A 26377-nucleotide genomic window follows, 5' to 3' on the forward strand; every position below is an offset into this window, starting at 1 on the left:
GCACCAACCTCTCTGAGATCTCGTGATCCATTGCTCTGGATTACTTTAAACAACTTGACAAGTTATCTAACTGTTATGGTCATTACTAATGGTAATTTTGGTCATTAGCAGTAATCACCCTACTAAGGAACCTCCACTACCACCTCTTTTGTTCTGACTGCATCAACTCTGCAAGGTTGGAAATCAGTTTCCACACCCCCTGAAGATTGCCACCAGACACATTTTAAAAAAAAGAATTGGGGCGTGGGGGAGGAAGCTGAGAATTGCCTTAACTGTTTAGAAATTTACTGAAGGACTACCACATACCAGGCATTACACATATAGAGGCAATGGAGTCCCCTCTCTAGTAGGAAACAGATATGTTATCCAATAGTTTAATACCTAACTGCTCAACAACTTTAAATATTAAACAAATTCACAATTTTAGTCTATTTCCTCCCTCTAGCTTTTCCTTTGTTCAGTGATGTTGTGTCATTCAGGGGCCAATATGGGGGAATGTTATGGGGGATGTCATTATTGTACAGCTCTTATGTTGTTCAACCTCATTTTCTTGATCTTTAAAGAATTGGGAAAGACTACCTTCATTATATTGTTGTGCTGTAACTAAAAAGCAAAATGAACACAATAAAACAAAGTATATGAAGATACTTTATAAAATATTACAATGTATTGCCTTATAAGGCAACATTGAAGCAAAAAATTATTATTTAAAAATATAAAATATAAAATGCCAGACTTAGGGCTTTCCATGATATAACTAACCAGTTTTAATCAGGACAAACCAGTTTTCAACACAGATTGCCTAGAAGGGCATAATCCTATATCTTTTTGATACGAGCAGTACTAAAGGTCCTACTCATCATAAGAATTTCTTGTCTCCTCTGACCCAACAACCGCACAAACCTACATTTCCAAAGTAATGACACTGAACTATTATTTATAAAGCATACTTTCTCTTTTCTTATTTTTTATTTTCCTGGAAGACCAGGGGGTTATGATGAGTTACTCCTTTGTGTCTACAGAATCTGGAGAAATGTGATTTCATGCAAAAGTACCTAGTCCCCAGGGAACCACCCCAACTAAAGTAATTTTCAAATTACTTGAGCATTCTGAATTTGACTTTGACTCTTGCTACCCATGGTCCATCAGGGACCATTTGTCTCTTTCCACCTTGGCTGCACCATGGCCTAGTAGCTGTTCCAAAAACCCCCTTCTTACAAAGACTAGATGTGCTAAATAGACTTCCTTTTAAACTGTTAGAGGCAAAGAAAAGAAGGCTATTCGCAGAAACACCCATGAGTACAGGCAAACCTCTTTTAATTGCACTTTGCTTTATTGTGCTTCATAGATACTGCATTTTTTTTTTTTTACAGATTGAAGGTTTGTGGCAACCCTCCATCAAGCAAATCTATTGGTACCTTGGTATAAAATATTCTTATATGAATCAGTAATTCAAGATATCCGAGATCAAGCAATACTAGTAATGTCCTAAATGGAAGTTCTCAAAATTCACTATGATCTTTGATTTTCAGAATGCTTAGAGTCTTTATAATAGTATTTTTCAAGGTGACTAAGTATTTTTTATATTCTACAGGGAAATGTAGTTCATGAACCATCAGTTATATATTCATTTTTTTTTCTAGCCAGATAAAACACCTATTTTAAAAGGCTGCTGGTATTTGAATAGATATACAAAATTTGTTTAATTATTTCATACATTATCTAGGGAATAAAGAAATTTGGAAACCAGAAATAGATAACCTACATAAACAAACAAGTTCTCATGCTACCAATGGGCTCTAGGACTTAAAAAAAAAGTATAGTCACAGAAAATGTTACTTTTTATGGAAAAGTTTTACTTTATTTTGTAAAAAGTAATGTTTTGAGTATATTCACTCTTTCAAAGTAATGTAAGTACAATGATAAGCATTGAGTAAAAAGTACCCTGCTTTATGGACTTATTTTTAATACACTGTAGGCATACTGCTTACTGAAGGCAGAAATATGGGATCCAATTATAAAACTTAACATGTAAGAGTAAACACATACAACTGAATAGTTGTGAAAAAATAGAGGATTAATTAAAAGATTGTTTAACTTAAAAATATTAAGTTCAAGTTAAATGGGAATTTTATGCATAAAAATCATATTATATGGTCAGAATGACTCTTCGGTGGTCATTCCTGAGAAACAAATAGTAACTTTAGTTAAAAGTTAATGTTTAACTTCTTTTTCAAAGTACTTTCAAAACTTCACTTATTTAAATTAAAACATTTTAACAATTCATTCTGAAGACATGTTATATGGTTCTCATTCCAAGATATCTTGTGATGTATAAATAAATCTGCTACCAGAAAAGACAAAGAAAAAACCAATCTAGGAAAGAAAATACTTTGAGTCAAAGTGTGATCTTCAATTACTCTTTTTTTCCTCCTCATCTCTTTTCATGACGGCTTTTGAGACTGAAAGTAACCTGTGGGGGGGTTCACCTTGGTGCACATTTTCTCTCAAATCTCTCTTGGCTGGGATACAGCGCATGGAAGCATTAACGCCACCCTCTCTTATTCTGTTTCAGCAGACGGGAATACTAATCCCACTCTTGGCCCTGGGCAGCAATGAGTAACATTACAAAAGAGCCTAAAGTCTGTAATTACTCAGCAACAAAGTAGACTTCTCTAGTGATGGTTCTGCTGTACTGTTTTATTGTACTGTGCTGTTTTGTTGCCTTAATACGGATTAACCATCAAAAAAAAAACCCCCAAAAACCCAACAAAACCACCCTGAAATTCAAACTATCAGTAGACAAACCATGTCAAAGTAAGGAAAATGAAAAGTAATGATAGGCTCAACCACTTAAAGCTTCCTTCCTCCATTCCTACTTGACTCACTTCATTTTTCCCATAACGATCCTAAAGACCAGCATAAGCTTTCACCTCTACTGCACCAAGAACAGCGCCACTTATTTGCACCACACAGGTCGGGCGCTCCGAGAGGCGAGCTGGAGGTCAGGAACCCACTTTTCTGTCAATCAGCCTGGCCCCGCCCGTTTTCAGTCCGCGCGTGCGCGTCAGGGTCTTCCGGGGGCGGTGCTGGGGATTCCGCGGGTCGCTGTGCTTCCCCCGCTGGCGGGGAAGGCCCGGCGGCGCACAGTGGAGTTCGCTTCAGTTTTATCACTCGCGGCGGGGTGGCTTTCTTGTCTGAGAGCAGGACCTTGGCCGGAGGTGGGTGTGCGGCTCCGTTTTCAGCAGCGCTCCTGGCCCCACGGGAAGCCTGGGGCTGGCCTGGCAGCACGGTGCCCACCGACGACGGGGCCTTTGGCGACGCAGAACGCTGCGCTGCCTTTCCGCCTGAAGAGTGGAGGGCGCTGGCCGGAGACACTCGGACCGACGCCGAGTTCTTGACTTTAATTTGGGTGCTGGTGGAAGGGCCCAGAAATCGGACTGGTTTAGGACCAGTCTTACAGTTCACTTCTTCTTCTTCTTCTTCATTGAAAGCTATCAGTCGCCTGTGGATACAGAAGCATGTCAATGTCAGCATTTACAGTTTTGGTAACTCCTGAAAACGTCCGCAAAGTTTATTTTCAGGGTGAGGAAAATCGTTTTCATCAAGAATTTGAGTCAAGAGGTTTTTTTTTATTTATTTATTTATTTTTCAACGTTTATTTATTTTTGGGACAGAGAGAGACAGAGCATGAACGGGGGAGGGGCAGAGAGAGAGGAGACACAGAATCGGAAACAGGCTCCAGGCTCTGAGCCATCAGCCCAGAGCCCGACGCGGGGCTCGAACCCACGGACCGCGAGATCGTGACCTGGCTGAAGTCGGACGCTTAACCGACTGCGCCACCCAGGCGCCCCAGAGTCAAGAGGTTTAGAGGGATCAGGTACTTCATCTTGTCTCCCACCAAGGTCAATAAGTAAATTACCAAGTTTACAAAAGATTGTTTCTACTTGAATATGAACTATTAAAATCACCATAATGTTTTCTAAAATAAAATAAAATCACCATGTTAATAGCAACGACAAATTAAGATTTGGAATGTTACATTAGAATTACATAGTACATCACTTGGTTCCTAAGAATCCTCACAGTGATCCAGATGATAACCAGGATGATCTCAAGTTAGGGGTTTTTTTCCCCCCCCCAGAACAACAGTTGATTTACTGAGAAAATTTACTGTTTCATAAACTCTTTGAGAAATGCTGTTGCATATTTTACTCTCCTCTTGAAAGTTAATAAAGGTTCTGAGGTCTAAAGTAAAGACACCTATTTAATTTTGTTGCATCCGTATTTCCCAATATGGATCTGTAAAGCAGCCTTTGGCACCCAGTAAAATTAGCATTCTGTGAAATGCATTTTGGGAACTGCTAGAATGGTCAAACCCATGGTATAGTTAGATGCTTTTTCAATTTAAGAAGTATTAGACAAAACTTACAAGATTCCTGAATTGAGTTTGCCATTCATTATAAAAAGTCTAAATGGAAGACAATGTTTTTTTTTTTAATTAAAAAAAATTCAACTTATTTAAATTAAAAAAAAAAAAACAAAAAACTAGTTTACCCATTTCTCCCCCTCCCCCACTCCTGCCTCTGGCAATCACCAATCAGTTCTCTGTATCTACCAGCTTGAATTTTTTTTTACTTCATTTATTTACTTCATTTTACTTTCATTTATGAAAAAACAAAGATCACATGATATTTGTCTTCCTTTGACTTATTTCACTTAACATAATGCCATGGAGGTCCATCCATGTTGTCACAAATGGCAAGATTTCATGCTTTATAGCTGAGTAGTACTCCTTTATTTATATATATACCACATTTTCTTTATCCATTCATCCATCAATTGACACTTAGGTTTTTCCATATTGTAAACAATACTGCAATGAAGTATTCAAGTTACTCTTTGCATTTTCTTTGGGTAAATGCCCAGAAGTGAAATTGCTGGATCATAGGGTAGTTCTACCTTTAAATTTTTGAAGAACCTCCAACTATTTTCCATAGTGGCTGCACCAGTTTACATTCCCACCATAAGAGCAGAAGGGTTCCCTTTTCTCCACATCCTTGCCAACATTTGTTATTTCCTGTCTTTTTTATAATAGCCATTCTGACAGGTCTAAGGTGATATCTCATCGTGGGTTTGATTCACATTTCCTTGATGATTATTGACGTTGAGCATCTTTTCATGTACCTGTTGGTCATCCGTATGTCTTCTTCAGAATGATGTCCATTCAGATTTTCTGCCCTTTTTTAAAATTTTATTTTATTTTATTTTTTGCTTTTGAGTTGTATGAGTTCTTTATATATTTTGGACATTAGTTCCTTATCAGATAATATTATTTGCAAATATTTTCTCCCACTCAATAGATAGTCTTTTGATTTTGATGGTTTCCTTTGCTGTGCAGGTCTTAGTTTGATGTAGTCCCACTTATTTTTGCCTTTGTTGCTTTTGCTTTTTGTGTCAGATACAAAAAATCATTGCCAAGACCTATGTCAAGGAACTTACTGCCTCTGTTTTCGTCCATTTTGAGTTAATTTTTGTGTATGGTGCAAGATAGGGATCCACGCAAAAGTTTCATTCTTTTGCATGTGGATATCCAGTTTTCCCAACACCAAAAGAGACTGTCCCTTCCCCACTATATATTCTTGGCTGCTTTTGTGTACATTACTTGACCATATATGTGTGGGTTTATTTCTGGTCTTTCTATTCTGTTCCATTGGTCTGTGTGTCTGTTTTTATGCCAGAACCATACTGTTTTAATTATTACAGTTTTGTAATATACAGTAGTCCCCCCCCCCCCCACAGTTTCACTTTCTGCAGTTTAAGTTACCCACAGATGACCATCGCCTGGAAGCAGATGATCCTTCTTCTATCATCAGAAGGTCAGTAGTAGCCTAATGCTATGTCATAATGTCTGTATCATTCACGTCACTTCATCTCATCACAGGCATTTTATCATCTTACATCATCTCAAGAAGAAGGGTGAGTATAGTACAATATTTTGAAAGACCACATTCACATATATTTATTATGTATATTGTTACAATTGTTCTATTTTATTGAGTTACTGTTATTACTCTCTTACTGTGCCTAATTAAAAAAAAAATAAATTTTACTACAGGTATGTATGTGTTGGAAAAAACATAGTACATACAAAGTTCAGTACTATACAGTTTCAGGCATCCACTGGAAGGCTTGGAATGTATCCCCTGTGGATAAGGGGGGACTATGCTAGTTTGAAATCATGGACCATGAGTTTTCCAGCTTTGTTCTTCTTTTTCAAGATTGCTTTGGTTATTCAGGATCTTTTCTGGTTCCATACAAATTTAAGGATTGTTTGTTCTATTTTTATAAAAAATGCCATTCGAATTTTGATAGGGATTGCATTGAATCTATAGAATTCTTTGGGTAGTATGGATATTTTTATAATGTTAATTCTTTTTTTTTTTTATTTTTTTTTATTTTTTTTTATTTTTTTTATATGAAATTTATTGTCAAATTGGTTTCCATACAACACCCAGTGCTCATCCCAAAAGGTGCCCTCCTCAGTACCCATCACCCACCCTCTCCTCCCTCCCACCCCCCATCAACCCTTAGTTTGTTCTCAGTTCTCAACAGTCTCTTATGCTTTGGCTCTCTCCCACTCTAACCTCTTTTTTTTTTTTTTTTTTTCCCCTCCCCCATGGGTTTCTCTTAAGTTTCTCAGGATCCACATAAGAGTGAAACCATATGGTATCTGTCTTTCTCTGTATGGCTTATTTCACTTAGCATCACACTCTCCAGTTCCATCCACGTTGCTACAAAAGGCCATATTTCATTTTTTCTCATTGCCACGTAGTACTCCATTGTGTATATAAACCACAATTTCTTTATCCATTCATCAGTTGATGGACATTTAGGCTCTTTCCATCATTTGGCTATTGTTGAGAGTGCTGCTATGAACATTGGGGTACAAGTGCCCCTATGCATCAGTACTCCTGTGTCCCTTGGATAAATTCCTAGCAGTGCTATTGCTGGGTCATAGGGTAGGTCTATTTTTAATTTTCTGAGGAACCTCCACACTGCTTTCCAGAGCGGCTGCACCAATTTGCATTCCCACCAACAGTGCAAGAGGGTTCCCGTTTCTCCACATCCTCTCCAGCATCTATAGTCTCCTGATTTGTTCATTTTGGCCACTCTGACTGGCGTGAGGTGACACCTGAGTGTGGTTTTGATTTGTATTTCCCTGATAAGGAGCGACGCTGAACATCTTTTCATGTGCCTGTTGGCCATCCGGATGTCTTCTTTAGAGAAGCGTCTATTCATGTTTTCTGCCCATTTCTTCACTGGGTTATTTGCTTTTCGGGTGTGGAGTTTGGTGAGCTCTTTATAGATTTTGGATACTAGCCCTTTGTCCGATGTGTCATTTGCAAATATCTTTTCCCATTCCGTTGGTTGCCTTTTAGTTTTGTTGGTTGTTTCCTTTGCTGTGCAGAAGCTTTTGATCTTCATAAGGTCCCAGTAATTCACTTTTGCTTTTAATTCCCTTGCCTTTGGGGATGTGTCGAGTAAGAGATTGCTACGGCTGAGGTCAGAGAAGTCTTTTCCTGCTTTCTCCTCTAAGGTTTTGATGGTTTCCTGTCTCACATTCAGGTCCTTTATCCATTTTGAGTTTATTTTTGTGAATGGTGTGAGAAAGTGGTCTAGTTTCAACCTTCTGCATGTTGCTGTCCAGTTCTCCCAGCACCATTTGTTAAAGAGACTGTCTTTTTTCCATTGGATGTTCTTTCCTGCTTTGTCAAAGATGAGTTGGCCATACGTTTGTGGGTCTAGTTCTGGGGTTTCTATTCTATTCCATTGGTCTATGTGTCTGTTTTTGTGCCAATATAATGTTAATTCTTCCAGTCCATGAAGACAAAATATTTTTCCATTTATTTATGTTCTCTTCAATTTCTTTCATTAATGTCTTATAGTTTTCAATACATAGGTTTTTCACCTCCTTGGTTAAATTTATTCCTAAATATTTTATTCTTTTTGGTGCAGTTGTAAATGGGATTGTTTTCTGAATTTCTCTTTCTGATAGTTCATCATTAGTGTATATAAATGATTTTTGTATATTAATTTTGTATCCTGCAAATTTACTGAATTTCTTTATTAATTCTAGCAGTTTTGATGTAATTTTTTCTATATATAATATCATGCTACCTGCACATAGTGACAGTTCTACTTCCTTTTTTTTTTTTTTTAATGTTTATTTATTTATTTTTGAGAAAAAGAGCATGAGCAAGGGACGGGCAGAGAGAGAATCTCAAGTGGAGCCAATCAGAGCCCAATGCGGGACTCAAGCTCACAAAACATAAGATCATGACCTGAGCCAAAATCAAGAGTTGGATGCTTAACCAACTGTGCCACCCAGGCACTGTTACTTCCTTTCTAATTTGGATTCCCTTTATTTCTTTTTCTTGCCTAAATGCTCTAGCTAGGGCTTCCAATACTATGTTGAATATAAGTGATGAAAGTGGGTATCCTTGTCTTGTTCCTGACCTTAGAGGAAAAGCTATCAGCTTTTCACCATACAGCATGATGCTAGGTGTGGGCTTGTCATATATGGACTTTATTATGTTGAAGTGCAGTCCCTCTATACCCACTTTGTTGAGAGTTTTTATCATAAATTGTTGAATTTTGTCAAATGCTTTTTCTGCATCTATTGAGATGATCATATGATTTTCAATACGATATCAAAACCATATGATAGGTTTCTGTTCATGATGGTGATGTAGGAAAATCTTGAATTTATCTCCTCCCACAAATACACTGAGTCTACAGCTACATATGGAACAATTTCCTCATAAAAAAAAACCCCTAAAGAATAGCTGAGTGACAACTACACATCATTAGTAGAAGGAAAGAAATAAAGATTGGAGCAGGCTGGCACCTGGGTGGCTCAGTCAATTAAGTGTGCAACTTCAGCTCATGTCATGATCTCATGGTTTGTGGGTTCGAGCCCCACATTGGGCTTTGTGCTAACAGCTCAGAGTCTGGAGCCTGCTTCGGATTCTGTGTCTCCCTCTCTCTCTGCCTCTCCCCCATTCGTGCTCTGTCTCTCTCTGTCTCTCAAAGATAAATAAATGTTAAAAAATAAATAAATAAAAGATTAGAACAGAAGTAAATGAAATAGAGACTATAAAGACAATAGAAAAGATCAATGAAACTAAGAGCCAGTTCTAAAAAGATAAACAAAATTGACAAACCTTTAAGAAAACTCACTAAGAAAACTCACTAAGAAAAAGGAGAGAGGACTCAAATAAAATCAGAAATGAAGAGGTGTTACAACTAATACCACGGAAATACAAAGGATCATAAGAGCTTACTGTGATTAATTACACACCAACAAACTAGACCAGATGGATAAATTCCTAAGGGATTAAGAGTTACGAACTTCTAGTTATAAAATAAGTCATGGGGATGAAGCACAGCATAGGGAATATAATCAATAACATTATAGTAACACTGTATGATGTTACTACACTTATCATAGTGAGCACTGCATAATATATAAAATCACCAATTCATTATGTTGTACACGTGAAACTAATATAACATTGTATGTCAACTATACTTCAATTAAAAAAAAGGACAAATAAATTTTTTTTAATTCCTAGAAATATACAACCTACCAAGACTGACTCATGATGAAATCGACAATCTGAACAGACCAATTATTAGTAAGGAGATTGAATCAGTAATGAGAAAGCTCCTGGGGCACCTGGCTGGCTCAGTCAGTGGAACATGCAACTCCTGATCTTGGGATTGTGAGTTCAAGCTCCATGTAGGGCCTAGAACTTACTTAAAACAAAACAAACAAACAAACAAACAAAAAAACAGGGACTCCTGGGTGACTCAGTCAGTTAAGCATCCAACTCTTGATTTCAGCTCAGGTCATGATCTCACAGTTCATGGTTTTGAGCCCCATGTTGGGCTCTGTGTTGACAAGCATGGAGCCTGCTTGGGAATCTCTTTCTCTCTCTCTCTCTCTCTCTCTCTCTCTCTCTCTCTCCCATTCTCTCTTTTCCTCCCCCACTCATGCTCTCTCTCTCTCAAAATAAATAAATAAACTTAAAAAACAATAAAACAAAGCAAAACACCTCCCAATAAACAAAAGTCCAGGACCAGAAGGTTTCACTGGTAAATTCTACCAAACATTTGAAGAAGATTTGATACCAATCCTTCTCAAACTCTTCCACACAACAGAAGAGGAGGGAATGCGTCCAAATTATTTTTATGAGACCAGGATAACCCTGATACTAAAACCAGACAAGAATGCCACAAGAAAAGAAAATTACAGGCCAATATCGCTGGTGAACATAAATGCAATAATACTCAACAAAATATTAGTAAACCATATTCAACAATACATTAAAAGGATCATATACCATGATCAAGTGGGATTTATTCCAGGGATGCAAGGATGGTTCAATATCTGTAAAGAGCCAGTATGATATTAAGGTTTAAGGAAATGACCTTAAAACTGTCAAACAACCACTGTCGAAATCCTGCCTGCTCCTGCCACTGTTTGCATCAGTTTCACCTTCTGAACAGGAAGTATAATGGCAATCCTCCAATTTTTCTCCCTTTTATCAGTGTGGGTATATTTTCACAGGCAAATAAATATAACATAATGAATTTTGATCTTGGAAATAGGATCATAATGACATGGCGATTTGAAAACTGACATGTAATAAAGAATGCAAATATAATATATTCAACCCTAAAACTCTACTGAACATAACTAAATTTTCTCAGGTGAAGCAAATGATTCTTCAGGACCTCACAATTGTTTCTAAGTTATCATTATCATTATCCTATCCATGAATCAAAAATAATGCTTAATAAACCCCAGAGGAAAGAACAATTAACGCAGAGGAGAATCTCCATAAAACCATCCCTGCTTGCTTTGTTTTCTGCCCACATCTTCTACTAGAGTCTTGACCAAGATTTCTCCACCTTAGCTCTATTGCCATTTTTGGTTGGATATATCTTTGTTGTAGAGGCTGCTCAATGCATTCTAGGATGTTTAGGAGCATCCCTGGCCTCTACTTACTAGATGCTAGTAGCATCCCCCACCCCACAGTGTCTCTAAACATTGTCAAATGTCCCCTGTGGGACAAAACTGCCCTCAGTTGAGAACCACTGCTCTGGACCCAAACAGTATTTGCTAACTGTAAGTTCAAAAAGCAAAATAAATATTGATAATAAAATGAGGGACTTTAAGGAAAAAAAAATGTTTTAACCAGAGATAATTAACTATTAAAAACTGAAGAAAATTCTCTGCATTTCTATGAAAGATCCAAAAGGGAAAAAAAAAAAAGCAATCACAGATTCTATAGGGGCACTGAATCAAATTCACAACAGATGATCAAAAAGTCAGAACATCTAAAAACCATGAATGATACCTAGATAATGAAAAATAAGTATGATTTTAAATGTATTTAAAGTACAGTCAAAAGCACAGATGTGGACTGAATTTGATAATAATTTCAGAAGATACAAGAAAATACCATTAAATAAAAATACTATTGGTGGTAATAGGAAGGAGAAAGGAATTCAGAATAAGTCACAGTAAATTTCAAATATTAAGTCTAACAAATAATTTTTTTGGCTACTGCCAATAAAGCCTAGGATTTTACTTCTGTAGGGAAAAATACTTACCACAGCATTCTTACTATGTCCACTAGTATTCTTAAAATCACATTCTCCCAAAAAGAACATACTGTAACTCAGTTTTAGAGAATTATTTCCAGTTTTTACATAGATTTGGAAACTTTGAATTTATCAAGATTTATATTTTGATGGTAATGCAGAATACTCACCTAGGTGACTAATAAACTTAGTAAGATCAAGAACCATTATTCATTTCCCCAGTAAAGGCAATAAAAATACAGGTCACAGATTTAAACAAAAAACAATATCAACAGAACACAAATAACCTCTTTCGAATTGGGGCCATGTGACGCAGGCTTCCAAGTAAAGGCCGCTCTTCCAGAGTCCAACATTCTATCAGCTCATGAGGCACCCGCCAGTAGCTAACACCTGGAAGATCAAAAGGCATAATTAAGAGAGCCACTGTCCACTGCAAAAGGTTCAGCAACACTTTTGTGTAAGACTAAGCAGAAAGAGTTTGAGATTCATGCCTCCCATTTGAAGAAAGCAGGTGTATGCAGGAAGTGTTCCCATGAAGAAACAAGGCAATAGTGGGATAACTCATAACCCAGGTCTAGGGAATTTCTGGCTACCAGCCCCAGATCTACTACTGATAATTAGTAGATCATTATATGGGTTCTGGGCAGATGAGTTAAAGGCACAGGCTCTGGAGCCAAGACTGCCTGGGTCTGAATCCCACTTCTATCACTCACTAATCATGCGACCTTGCGAAAGTTACTTAACTTTCCATGTCTAAATTTTCTCATCTGTAAAATTACAATAACAGTATATACTTCATAGGTTTGTTGTGATGATTAAACGAGTAAATAAGTGCAAAATGCTTAGTATAGGGCCTATAACAGACTAAGCGCTTAACAGATGTTTGGTGCCTTTATTTTATAAATTCTAGTGTTGACAGCAGTGCAAGGATTGGACAATGACGGTCTTAACACTTGCCATGTCAACATCATTGGATTGCAGCACTCATCAAATCAGGTAAATTTTGTGAACCACTGTAAATTTCCTTTGACCATTATATGAATATGAACTATCACTGTTAGGGTAGTGTGTTAGGCCAAGATTGTGGTCAAACTCATTTTAACTTTTAAAGTTTCTGAATGAAAGTTTGAAATGTATTTTTATGAACCTCAAAAATGTTATCCTGAGTTAAAAAGCCAGACACAATACGTCATATATTGTATGATTCCAGTTGCATGAAATATCCAGAACAGGCTAATGCAATGAAACAGAAAGCAGACTGGTGGTTGCCAGGGGCTGAGGAGAGAAGGGAATGGGGAGTAACTGCTTAACAGGTACTGGGTTTCCTTGTGGGATGATGAAAATGTTTTGGAACTAGACAGAGATGGTGGTTATACAACATTGTTAATGTAGTAAATGCCACTGAAGTCTATACTTTAATTCTATATTATGTGAATTTCACCCCAATTTTTAAAGAATCATAAAAAATTATATGTAGATGCATTAAAAAAGGCTTAAAAATGTTGAATAAAAATTGGTTCACATTTTTTTAAAAATAACTTTGAAGTCCCAAGAATGGATATGGTGTCGTATGTATGTGGTTTTTTGTTTTTGTTTTGTTTCGAGAGAAAGAGAGAGCACGAGCAGGGGAAAGGGGCAGAGGAAGAGAGAGAGAATCTTAAGCAGGCTTCATGCTCAGGACAGAATCTGATTTGGGGCTTGATCCCATGATCCTGGGACCATGACCTGAGCTGAAAGCAAGTCAGATGCTCAGCTGACTGAGCCATCCAGGCACCCCTGGTGTCTTGTTTTTTAATCATTAAAGGTTTAGTAATAAATATTAACCAACTTAGCAAGCTGGGCATATAAATTAGTATATGTAACAGATATATCCAATACTCACAGAGCCTATGGACCTAATTTTAAGACAATAATTTTCTGGAACTGCTTGATCATGCTCCCAAACATACTGCTGCTACAAAAACATTCCCAAATCCCATCCATTAAGGTTTGTTTGTTTATTTTTAACTCAGGTTTATTGAGATAATTTACATAAAATAAAATTCACCCTTTTAAAGTACTCACTTCAATGAGTTTTGATAAATGTATACAGTCATATAATTATAGCCACAATCAAGACATAGAACATTTCTATCACCCCCAAATTTCCCATGTACCCCTTTGCTATTGATGCCTTCCCCTCCATTCCATAGTTTTACCATTTCAGGGGTGTCATAAAAATGGGATCATAACAGTATGTACCCTTCTGTGTCTGGTTTCTCTAGCATTGATATTTTGAAGATTCATCCATGTTGATATATGCATTAATGATCATTTCTTTTTATTGCTGTGTAGTATTCCAATATATAGATATGCCACAGTTTCTTTTTAAAACTTTTATTTTTGCCTTCCTATAAAATAATTCACTTTCATTGTATAAAACTTGGATAATATAGAAAAGTATATATTAAAAAAAAATCAAGATCACTTCTAATCCTAAAACTAGGAATCATGATTCATGACACTTCAATGAATCTGATTCCAGTCTTTTTCTCATTCATATGATATGCACATTACTGAATATACTTTACATTTAATTTTTTTTCCTGCTTTTGATAATTTCTTATTGTATCATGGGCATTCATGTATGTAAAATATTATTCAAAATAATTTTAATAGCTATTGCTCATCAGTTTCCCATAGATGTGCCAATATGTATTTAACCTTCTATCATAGACATTTATATTGTTTTTATTTTTTCTCTATTATAAATAATGCTTAATTGAACACTTTGTTCATAAACCTTTATCTGCATTTGGTCATATCTAGAAGTAGAATTATCAGGTCAAAGAATATGAACAGTTCTGATGCTATCAATATGTAATGATAAATTACTTCCCAACACAGTAGTATTAATTGTTACTCCTGCCAAAAATGCATGAGATCTTTACTAATCTGGTATGTAAAAAATAGTTCTCATTTAATACATATTTCACTGATAAATAATGAGTTTGAACCTCATGCCACGTGCTGATTTCCTTTCCTGAAAATTTTGTGGTCATGAACCTTGCACATTTATTTATAATAGGCATTGAGTTGATTTTCTAATCAATTTAAATAAATCTTCTCTATTTTAAGGATATTCTTTGTCCAGTTAATGTAATATTTTTATCCAAGTTTTTATTAGCCTTTTAATTTTTTTATACTTTTTTGTTTTAAAGTTATATTAAATATTATGTAATCAAATTTATTCATCTTTGTCTTTTATGATTTATTTCCCTTTTAAGAAATCAGTTATTTGTTTAACTTTCATTATAGTTTATTATAGCTTCATTTTTCATCCATAAATTCACCTGGGATTATTTTGATAAGTGACATGAGGTTAAAATTCTGTTTTCTCCTAAGCATATTTCTCAATTTCATATTAAATCATCCATCTTTTTTCATTGATATTTAATACTCCTTATCACATAGCATTTTTATTCTTATAATTTCATTGGGGTTTACTCCTGATCTTTGCATTTATTCTTGCACCAGAAACATATGGTTCTTACTATCACAAATCTATATATAGTATTTTTACTATCACATAGTTAGATTCATTCCTCTGATGACTTCTGCTCTCCAAAATGTCCTTGGCTATTTCACTGCTTTATTCTTTCAAGGAATATTAGAATCATTTCCTCAAGATGGCCAAAGGGTTCCACTGATGTGTTGGTAGGGATTGTGTTAAACCTATAATTTGATCTGAGAAAAACTGATATCTTTATAATGAATATTATAAAATCTATCTGAATAAATTTCCTGTTTGGGAGCATGGTAGGTCTTACCATACTCTTCATGTCTTCTTTTTTTATAGATGGATGGATGAATTGATGAATGGATGAATATATTTTAGTAGTTTTCTTCATAAAAGACTCAAGTATTTCTTGATAGGTCATCCTAGTTATTTTGTTGTTTATTGCCATTGTAAATGGGATTTTCCCCTATGATTTCTAACTAATCTATCATAAGTAAGCTGATCTTTGTGTTTACTTACATTGTATCCAGCTGGTTTGGTCTACTAAACTCATCACTTATAAGATACCTTTAGTTGATTCCTTTGGGTTTTCTAAAAAGACATACTCTCCACAAATAACTATCTCCTTCCTTCCAATATTTCTTTCTCTCACTTCTGTTTCTTGTCTAATGGCTTTCCGTAGGCCTTCCAGAACTGTGTTAAATACCCATGATACTTCATTACCTACTTATTAAAAAGTTAAAATCAGTCTCACACTCTGTAAGTCAGTGATCCCAGCTCTTCACTTCAGCTTCCTGAGTCAGTGGAGAAAGAAGACCAGCCAGGGCTCTCCCAAAGCCTTCTGGGCAGTCTGCCAGTCCAGAGGCACAATAGGAGACACAGAGAACACCAGGGGGTTTGTTCCTCAACTTAAGCCTAAGTGTCTCAAAGTCAATTAAATCTAAGATAAAAAGCTTAAAGAGAATAGCACTTTTTTCTATCTGCCTGAGGGGTGTAATCTGGGGGCGGGGGGGAGAGGAAGAGTGAGAGGTGCAAAGTTGAGGAAAGAAAGGTTGGTACTAGCACCCTACCTGAAGAGAAGCAGGTGATGAAGAGTTTTTTAAACCCCCCTCCTGTCCTTGCATGCAATCTTTTGTGACTTGCAATGTCTGTCTCTACCAGCTTTTAGGACTATTTGAGGACCAACATGTGTCTTATTTATTTGCGGACCCAATTTTAGAACTTAGAGTGTTTGCACCTAATAGACACTCAATACATACTTGTTAAATAAGGAAAAAAACTTAGGCATAGAACAGCTAACGCTCTGTGATCCATAAGCAAGTGGCATGGCCTAAGACTCAGTTTTCTCATCGATAAAATGGTAAACAACATCCAGAATTGTTTTGTTTTTTTTTTTAAATTTTTTTTTCAACATTTATTTATTTTTGGGACAGAGAGAGACAGAGCATGAACGGGGGAGGGGCAGAGAGAGAGGGAGACACAGAATTGGAAACAGGCTCCAGGCTCTGAGCCATCAGCCCAGAGCCCGACGCGGGGCTCGAACTCACGGAGCGCGAGATCGTGACCTGGCTGAAGTCGGAGGCTTAACCGACTGCGCCACCCAGGCGCCCCCAGAATTGTTTTAAGACTAAGGGTTACTGAATGTAAACTACTTATCACACTGAATATTAAACAGCATTATTATTATCAAATGATATAAGAAGCTTGGTAACAATGGTCAAATTTCAAAGTAAGGACAATGCTAGGTACAAAGTGGATGCTAAATAAATTCCTGTTGAATTGAACTAAATAAGCATAACTAACAGATGCTAAAATTATAAACTATTTTTTAGGTTACTGGATTATAAACTATTAGTAATATCTAGCAAGTCATGGGGTCTAAAGATTTTTAAGTAAATTGTCTCAATCAACATACTTTGAAGTGACAAATGTCTTGACCTTACAAAGAAATACTTTCTCAAAAAAGAAAAATGCAGCAATTGAACTCACTTTGTCTTATTATGGGAAAGTCTACCTTCTGCCATGAAATAAAAGAATTGTACTATACCTTTTCCTTCCCAGGCATCAAAGGCATCCATCATTTTCTTCAATTCAGCTACTGAATAATAGCTCCAAATGTACTGAACATTATTCCCCGCCTCTCTAGAAATATTGCAAAAGATGATGAAAACATACTAAGTATGAATGTATGTGTGTGTGTGTATGTATATACAGCCAATACTCAATATACTACCAAATACTTGTTAATTAAGGGAAAAAATATGTTGGCATTGAATAGTTGTTCTTCTGCAACTCTTAAGGACATATATAGATAATAATATACTATAGATTATATCTATGAGTATAATATACTATACTCATATACTAACCTATATTCAATCTCTTTTTAATGTGGTAAAGCACTTGTTAATTTCACAATATAGACTGTACAGACAAATCAACAAATCTTTAGAAATAGGTTTTCTAAAAAAAATTACCTAACTCCAGGAAAATTTTAAAAGATTCAACTTTGACTAAAACTTTCATAGCACTGTTCCAGGCACTCGTATATCTTATATAAACATCCTGTAAAGAATTCAGAAAATGATGACATATTTAGTCACCTAAAAAAGCAAGTTCATGTGATCATTCATTAGTCACTAATATGTGACCCAATCCAACCGCCCAGAGAATTAGAAAAAAAAAAAAAAAAAACCGTAATGTGAACTGACCGCTGTGTTAAGTCAGTTTACAAAAAAAATATTAAGAGAATAACCCTTAAGAATTTTACATTCGGGGCGCCTGGGTGGCGCAGTCGGTTAAGCGTCCGACTTCAGCCAGGTCACCATCTCGCGGTCCGTGAGTTCGAGCCCCGCGTCGGGCTCTGGGCTGATGGCTCAGAGCCTGGAGCCTGTTTCCGATTCTGTGTCTCCCTCTCTCTCTGCCCCTCCCCGTTCATGCTCTGTCTCTCTCTGTCCCAAAAATAAACGTTGAAAAAAAAAATTTTTAATTAAAAAAAAAAGAATTTTACATTCAAGTCATCGGATTTTAAGGCTGATAGGGACCAGGGAAGTCCTTCATTTCTCAGAACAGGACACCGAGGCACATGCCAGTCCTGTGCCACTCAGCAGGGCTGCTGACTTCTAGGCAGTGCTCCTGTTCCTGGACTATGGTCTAGGGGAGGACAGCCAGACATGGCCTGTTAGGGGACTTTGATGCCCACTCCCAGGTGAGAGGCAATGTAGTAGACCACTGTGGATGTCCCATAGTTTACATATATGTGAAGTGGTCTTAATTACAATCTCCTTGAAGCAGGCTTGTCTCAACAGCTCTAGAGCTCACTCTGTGTGTTGCCAAGTGTTGAATGAAGATCTTTTCTAGTCAACCACATATACAATTCAGTAACACCTCTTACAAGAGACCAAAACTTTATTCTGTTCCCTTTCATATTTAAATATGGGCATACCTTTTAAAAATGCTTTTACTGTGAATTCTTCCTCCCAGCTGCTTATCAATAGCATCTGTTCCATCAGTTTTTGTGGAATATACACCAATAATTCTACTCTCACAGCTTGCACCAGATGTGTTAAGATAGTGGAGAACCCAAACTGTTGGCTTATTGCAAACTAAACCATATGAATCACAGAAGTCTGTTAAAGCCTGGAGCAAAAAAAATATACAAAATTTGAATTTAATTCTGGAGTAAAGTAGAAATGAATTTGGTTCTATTACTTTCACGTGAAGCTGCAATTTCAGTTGGTCATAAGGGAAATAAAAAGATGATAAATTTCAGCCTGGTCTTTACACCTTGAAAAACCAAACATGCTTTTGTTGAATTTGGCATGGGGGTGGGGTAAATCACAAAAAGCACCACCCAAAAACCCAACACCTTTTCATCTAGAGAATCCTCTTCCACATGGAAGCTGTATTTTCTTTCCTCCTCCTTTAGCTTCACTATCAACATTACTTTTAATTTTAAAATCTTCATATGATTAAGAGTCAGACCTTTTTCTTTTCCTTTTATTTTCCCCCCAGTTTCCCATTTGACTCAATATTCCTTTCGCCTTCTACTCACTAAGCCCCATAGCTGATTTTTTTTTTTTACTCCAAATCCAATCATGAATTAACCAGATTAACTTGTTCTTTTCCACTGAAAGATATACAAATCAGTGCAAACTCTAAGAACTCCTTTGGCGTTTATCTACCTATTCATTCATTCTCTTGAATATTAAGAAGTTACTAACGTGGTTGAGCACTAAGGTCCTATAGCAAAAGACAGGGTCCCAGCCCTTCTAGAGTTTTATAGCTAATGTAAAAGACAGACCTGGGTGGCTTAATCAATTGGGCATCCGACTCTTGATTTTAGCTTGGGTCATGACTCATGGTTTGTGAGATTGAGCCCCATGTCAGGATTTGCGCTGGTAGTGCAGAGCCTGCTTGGGGTTCTCTCTCTCCCTCTCTCTCTCTGCCCCTCCTCAGAGTGTGCTCTCTCTCTCACTCTCACTCTCTCTCTCTCTCTTTCTCTCGCTCTCTCTCTCTCTCTCTCAAAATAAATAAATAAACTTCTAGGAAATTTAAAGACAGTCAATAAGCCATCAGCACATAGGATAACTGTAACCACGTGAGCCTAGGAGGTGCTAAGGGAAACAGAGCTGGAGCGCTTCACCCAGCTGAGTGCCCAAGGGCCTTCCCTGAGAGAACCAGCATTATTCCTGTGAGGGCCCTGAGGACAGGCACTTTTGTCTGTTTTGTGTTGTATCCCAAGTGCCTGGAATAGTGCCTGACACAAAGGAGATGCCTAATATTTACTGACTCAGTGAATGAAAATAGGACTCTAACATGTCTTACATTTTCATTTAATATTGCTGTCTAACTGTATGTCATATTTCTTTGTGTCCCACACAGTCCAAGAGCAGTGCTCTATATACCAAAAACATTTGAGATAAATATGTGTTGGCTGACACAGTCAATGTACACATGCTATGTCCTCTTTGTGTACAAATCAGAAATCAAAAGACTACAGTTGAGACTTCAGAAGATGAATGTCAACCCACTCCAGCTTTCCAGTCAGGATTTCTTAGCCCCATTCTGCAGATGTGGCAAACAGCACCCTAAACTGTTTGACAACTCAATTTCTATATAACTTCAGTAGCAGAACCCATACAACCATGCAAATTCCTGAAGACGATCTGGAACCAAATCAACTGTCTCTTCATGTTACACTCCTAATAACCATACTGTCAGCTTGCTCTCCTAAACTGATATGCAAATCAAACCCAATTCAGGTCAGTTTTCACTACTATTAATCATCTAGGGAAAAAAATTTTCTTAGATGCCCAAAGGTACTAAAAGCAAATATAATACTTATCAGTAAGACAAAAATAGGTAATGAAGTTTTTCAAGATCTTTCACGTAAAGATCTTTAAAATGTGATTTAAAGGAGAAATATCTTTTAAAAATACTTACTGATCTCAAAGTGAATTAATCAAACCAATGTTTTAATTTAGTAACAAACTGCTACACTTATTAAATCAGGTAGATTTTCTACAATCTTTTATTTTTGTGACCATTCTTTAAAAAGTCATTTCAGTAAATAAAATACCACTATACTCTTACATACTACAATATTGCTCTTTATTTACAAAGAACCTAAAGAGCAGAATATTTCTATTAAAAAAGCCATCAAAAGGTATTAAATCTCCAATGAGAAATAAAAAAACTATAAACCTTTGAGTGGCAATGTAATACACTTTCCTAGAACATAGAATTTGGGCCTTCAAAAGATTAGTAATTAAGAAATGTGTCTTCAAAATTAGAAAAAGTAACTTTCTCATGTTTGGTTTTCATGGCAACACAGGCTATGCAAAATAACACACATTGCTTTGTGTATAAAAACATATATATATGTATACGTATGTACTTTTTTAAAACTTAAGAAAATGCCAAGACCTTTTTAAGTTCTATATTTGACCTTAAAGAATATGTCTCCATTTCATTGGCCAAGTGGTCAGACAGGCTGTATGGATACGGGATGCCAAAATAATCAGCCTCTTCCTGCAGAGCAACACGGGTTTGCTCATCTGTGGGAATGTGAACTTCTCCATGAAGATAATCCAAGAGATATTTAAATAGATGTCCATCACGGTCAATAACACAAGCCCCTAGAAAACATCCAGTTCAAAAATCACTGCATAGATACATATGACCATAAAGTTTCAACATGTCAAACTAAAATCAGACTGCAGACCTCTACAATTAGAAATGTTTCTTTCTCACAAGAAAGTTAATAACTAGTGTTCAAATGGGTTTAGCCATATTTGGTGATCCTCTGTATTCTCACCTACCATATAGGAAAATGTATTCTGAGCTCCATGGGGGAATTTTAGATGCAATGACCATATTCCTGCTATGGCCACTCAAAAGCCATGGAGATCCGACTGCTGCTGAAATGTAACTTTACCCCTAAGCTCAGTCCTCCCTGGCCAGGAAAGATGTATGGAGTTCCTCCCTAATGAGGACATGCTCATTTATGTCATATTTGTATGTTAGTCAACTTGTAGTGTCAATGACATGTAAACTGGGGTTCCTAGCTCCAGGCACACTGTATGTTTAGCCTTAATAGGTTAGTCCCTTTGTATTGTGAGAACCTAAACTTTAAAAAAGAAATGTTATGCTGGTACTACTTTATGACAAAAGGCTTTCTTAGACAATTTAGCAGAATTTTTAAAAACACTTCTGTGTGAGGCTACTCAATAATTCCTTTTCTTCCTTGGTTAGCTTAGAAAAGAAGGGATTAAGGAGGTGAAACTTGGGGGCAGAGGAAAAACTCAATCCCTGCTTGCTATCTTTTTGCCAACAACCTTCCTGCCCACATGGGCACCAGCCATCAGTGTTTTCCATTCTTTCAACTGCCATCCAGCTGGCAAAGCAATCTCTCAAGACCCAGGGTTACTAACAGTGACTCTTGCTCAAGATCCCCTGAACCCCCTCTTCTGACACAGAAGCAAGAGTGGGTTCTCTGAGCTCCAGAACACCAAAGATGTGCAAAAAAGACTTATTTGCACTGTTGAGATTTCTTTACAAACGGGAGTAGGTTAAGCAAATACCAGAGCACTCCAAGCAAGAAGAGCAGCAGCCCCAGATCCCTACCCTTGTGTTTTACAGTTTCTCCTGGAAGACCAATTTTCCGTCCTCTACCACTAGGTGACTGCTGGTACACTGCACTGACGTTTTTGCAGGAGTCCACATCAGCCCACACAAGGCTACGCAGCTAGACTGGGTGGCCAGTTTAACACTAATTCTACACTACAGTGACTGCCCTGTGAACTATGAGGGCAGCTGCTTTCTCCAGAGAATAAATGTTTTAACTGAAGAACACAGAGAGAAGCCGCAATATCGTTACCCATGGAGTTGCACGAACGTAACAACTTTCAAAGTATAATCAATCCCCATATTTAGGTGATGGTAGGCCTTAACACACATTGATTTTTTTGTCAACTTTTAGTGACAGCATCACAGATTCTGGAAACTGGTATTTAACCTCTTCATGTGTTTAATAAATCTCCATACAACTCTAATGATCTCGATAATTACTACACTAGTCTAATACATTCCATTGTAATTAGGAAAAACCAAAGGGAATTTAAACTAGACTATTTTAATGAATATTCATGATCATGCTTTATGGACTTTAGTTATTTACCTGATTCGTCTGTTTTTAGAGGAAAACGACCACTGAACATGGATGCCAGCATGGAGTCTTTAAAGCGGCACAAGGACTCACGTCTGGCTGTGTAAATACAGCCACCCACATTCAGTCGAAGAATATCTACCACCTTTTCTTCTGCCTTGTGACCTTCCATTGCTCCCATCAACACCTAAATTTTTGCTTTGAAACGCTTTCAGAAACTGCAAAATAATGGTGGTCCTGGTCCACCTCTGTAAAAACAAAGGACAATCACATTTCCAATAATACACCAAATAGATAATAAAATAAATACATCTTAATGTGATTTAAAATAAGGTGCTCAGCACTAACAATATTGGAGGACTTTATATAACATGAAAGAAGTTTGAGATATGCCGAGAAGCTGGAAAACTTTGGTTCAGAGTATTTTTAAATGATGAACTATTACCAACCAAATCATAGCTATTGAAATGACTGTTTAAAGAATTTAACAAGAAAATGCATTGTCTGTCCCATATAAAGCAAAGGTGAGGTTTGCTCATGTTCTTTGATATTCACATATCTTTTTAAACTATAATAAGTCTGAGGGAGCTATCTAGACTGCAGAGGGGGTCAGCATGTAGCATGGAATTAGGCTACTAGGCTCTACCACTAACTAGGGACCTTGGGCAAATACTTATCTTCTTCTGCCTATTTCCTCATCTATAAAATGGAGCCAGGGATGGGGCCTACCTCAAAGGACTATCAGAGGAGTAACAGGACATATAAAAAGCACATAGAACAGTCTATGGCTCAGAGTAAGTACTCAATAACAATATAAATTTTATCTATAACGATATCAATTTTACCATAAGGCATATACTGAAGGATTGATATTGGCTCTGTAGATTTAAGGAAACATAAGCAGAAATTATTAACAATGCTAATTGTAGTTCCTAGATTAGGTAACTAAGGAATATATAATTTATCAACTGAGATCAGAATTCTATGTGTGCCAGTAGCCAGACTGGTCCAAAAGAGCAACAAATAACAGCTCTAAATCATCTGGCTTCTTCATTCCAAAATGGCTGAATGAAGCTTTAGGGAAGTTTTAAGGACTTGATTTCTTAATCTATTCTGGAGATGGACGAACCACAAGTGACTGTGGTGTTTCTCTGGAACCTAAAACAATACTGTGATAAAAAGGTACTCCTGATGTGACTGCGCATTTCACTGCAAATGCAAAATGGCCACCAAGAGACTCAACTATATTCATGGCAACTCACTTTTACTATGCGATCAACTAGGATCCTTTTGTAGATGCTCTAATTTAGCCAGTCTCCAAGGAGATGGGAAAAGGAGACCATCGGTGTCTGACAAAAACAATATGTGTCAAGCGTGGTCAGTAAACAGAAACTCTTATGGATCAACAGTTTAGCCTTCAGAAAACACTTATCAACATGACTTCTTTTGCTGCCTCAAAGTCCCAGGAGCAGCCCTGCAATGACCCATGTGAGAGAACCACCTCTGAAGCACAGGATGGAACTGGCTCATGCTGCCCCAGTTACCAGCTCCCTGGAATCCAGCTATTCTTCAAAGCCACAGGCAAATCTCACAGGTTGCATGACCTTCCCAAGCATCCCCCAGTTAGAATCTGTGCACAGTCCACCAAATATACTGTGTACCTCTCTCCACGTTTTTCTCACCTATTTAATCCCTAGTTTGGGAGACTATAGCTCTAGGAAGACAGAATCTGTATCACTATCAATAATTCCCATTTGCTCAATGCTTATTATGTGACAGTTACTGCAGGAGACACTTGGTAGACACTACCTAATTCACACAAAAGCCCTATTGGATAGGAATTACTGTCTCTATTGACAGATGAGGACACTGGAGAAAGAAATAGTGATGTGAGCAGGGTCCACACTAGGACTGCCCTGCTGGTAAGTGGCGGAGTCGGCCCCGGGTCAGCAGGACTGGCTCCAAGTTTTCTGCTGCACCCTACACTGTCTATTTCAGCACTGTTTCATCCCTAAGGCTGCAGACCGGGGCACTTTACTCATTAAGCATCTGTCCATCTGAAGACTCCAGTGGTGGCAACAGGAACATAGCAGCACCCTAGTGCAGGGATTTAAGAGATACCCCTGCCTCAGTCAGTTTCTCCTAAGGCAGAGGACCATCCAACACCATTTCAAGGCCAGTCAATGGCCCATCCTCAATGCACCCACTTAGACTCCCTGCTGTGTCGGAAATGCCCTGCCCTCTGAGGAAGTGCCCCCAAAGTGCGGTTCTGTGACCACCTGCATCAAAACCATCAGAGACGCTTGAGGTATATTCAGATTCCCAGGCCACAACACAGAGTCTGGTTCAGAAAGTCAGATGGGGTCGGGGATCCGCCCACGGACCCCACTTTAATAAACTCTGCTCAAAGGACTCGCTCTCCTCCCACGACGCGGGACGAAAGGGGAGGGGCTGGGACACCCGAAAGCCCCGCCGGTGTCCCCGCGGCCCGGGGTCCCCGAATCGGCCCGAAGCCTGAGCCTGCAGCCCGGGGCGCCCGTGTTATCGGCGCGATCCGGCCCTTCCTTGGGGCGCCCCGCCGCCTCCCGGGCCCGCGGCCCACCCGGCGCCCCGGTCCTCTGCACGGGCGGGGCCGGGTTGGCGGCCTCCCCGACTGACCTGCGGCCAGCCCGGCCCTCGGCGCGGCCGCCGGACGCCGCGGGGACCGACGCGGAAGTGAGGGCCTCTTCGGCTGCTCAGCAACTCTTGGAGCAGCGCGGCCCCAGCGGCGCCCCCGTGCGGCCCGGCTGGGCGGCTGCTGCAGCCGGAACGAGGGAGGCCCCGCCCCGGAGACTCCAGGCCCCGCCCCCAGTCTGGTCCCGCCCCTCCGGCCTCCTCAGCCTGTGGGCTCGCAGAGCCGATTGGAAGGGTCTTAGCGCCTGCAGGGAAGGGCAAGACCTGGAAGAGAGACGCCGGCTGGACCCCTGAGGAACGTGGTGTCCGTTTGGAGGCTGCTTTTACACATGAAGAAAAGAAACGACACTGAAGTTGCGATTGTTCAGGGTCAGTTAAGTGGTAAGAGTTAGGAAGAATTATGTCTTCCGACTCCCAGGTGAAGGCCCTTCGCTCCAAACTGGGCTGCTCACTGCCAAGATTTAGTAAAATTCTGCCTGCACTTGGGTAAGTCCATTCGGGTTGTGTTTGTAGTTTACAAAGCTGCCTCACACGGGGGCGCCTGGGTGACTCAGTCGGTTAAGCATCTGACTTAGGCTCAGGTCAGGATCTCATGGTTTGTGGGTTCTAGCCCCAGGTCGGGCTCTGTGCTGACAACTCAGAACCTGGAGCCTGCTTCTGATTCTGTGCCTCTCTCTCTGCCCCTCCATGCTCACGCTCTGCCTCCCTCTGTCCATCGAGAATAAATAAATGAAAAAAAAAACAAAGCCGTCTCACACAAGAACATTCTTGTTTGAGTCTGTGTACTACCCCACACTTTTATTCCCATCACAGCAAGGAAAATTGAGGCAGAAGCAAACATTTAGTGAACACTTACGTAC

The 26377-nt window shown here is 38.4% G+C and overlaps 2 protein-coding genes and 1 long non-coding RNA gene across 4 annotated transcripts in view; 2 read left to right on the forward strand and 1 right to left on the reverse strand.

Annotated features, from left to right (window-relative positions):
• Nucleotides 1-1300: 1300 nt before the first annotated feature.
• On the reverse strand, nt 1301-25639 carry KCTD18 (potassium channel tetramerization domain containing 18). Its single transcript, XM_086719235.1, has 7 exons — nt 25503-25639; nt 22857-23092; nt 21104-21315; nt 18621-18814; nt 17223-17317; nt 11964-12066; nt 1301-3505 (listed from the first exon to the last, which is right to left on the reverse strand). The coding sequence occupies exons 2-7, from the start codon at nt 23023-23025 to the stop codon at nt 3025-3027; spliced, it is 1254 nt and encodes a 417-aa protein (XP_086575361.1). The 5' UTR covers nt 23026-23092; nt 25503-25639; the 3' UTR covers nt 1301-3024.
• LOC147578618 (uncharacterized) lies at nt 3491-17943 on the forward strand. Of its 2 annotated transcripts, none has more exons than XR_015255424.1 (4): nt 3491-3624; nt 3866-5979; nt 12587-12672; nt 17237-17943. It is a non-coding gene; the product is annotated as an uncharacterized LOC147578618 (long non-coding RNA). The 2 variants fall into 2 exon arrangements; XR_015255425.1 differs by having other exon boundaries at nt 3866-5879.
• An 81-nt stretch (nt 25640-25720) lies between the features above and the next one.
• The window catches only part of SGO2 (shugoshin 2), a 69520-nt gene continuing 68863 nt past the window's right edge, over nt 25721-26377 (forward strand). Inside the window, exon 1 of the mRNA XM_086719224.1 lies at nt 25721-26003. The gene's annotated coding sequence lies outside the window, so the exon portion shown is untranslated. The remainder of the gene's footprint in view (nt 26004-26377) is intronic.

Source organism: Puma concolor, chromosome C1, assembly GCF_028749965.1.
Source record: "Puma concolor isolate L17-30 chromosome C1, mPumCon1.1.hap2, whole genome shotgun sequence".
Taxonomy (NCBI): Eukaryota; Metazoa; Chordata; class Mammalia; order Carnivora; family Felidae; genus Puma; species Puma concolor.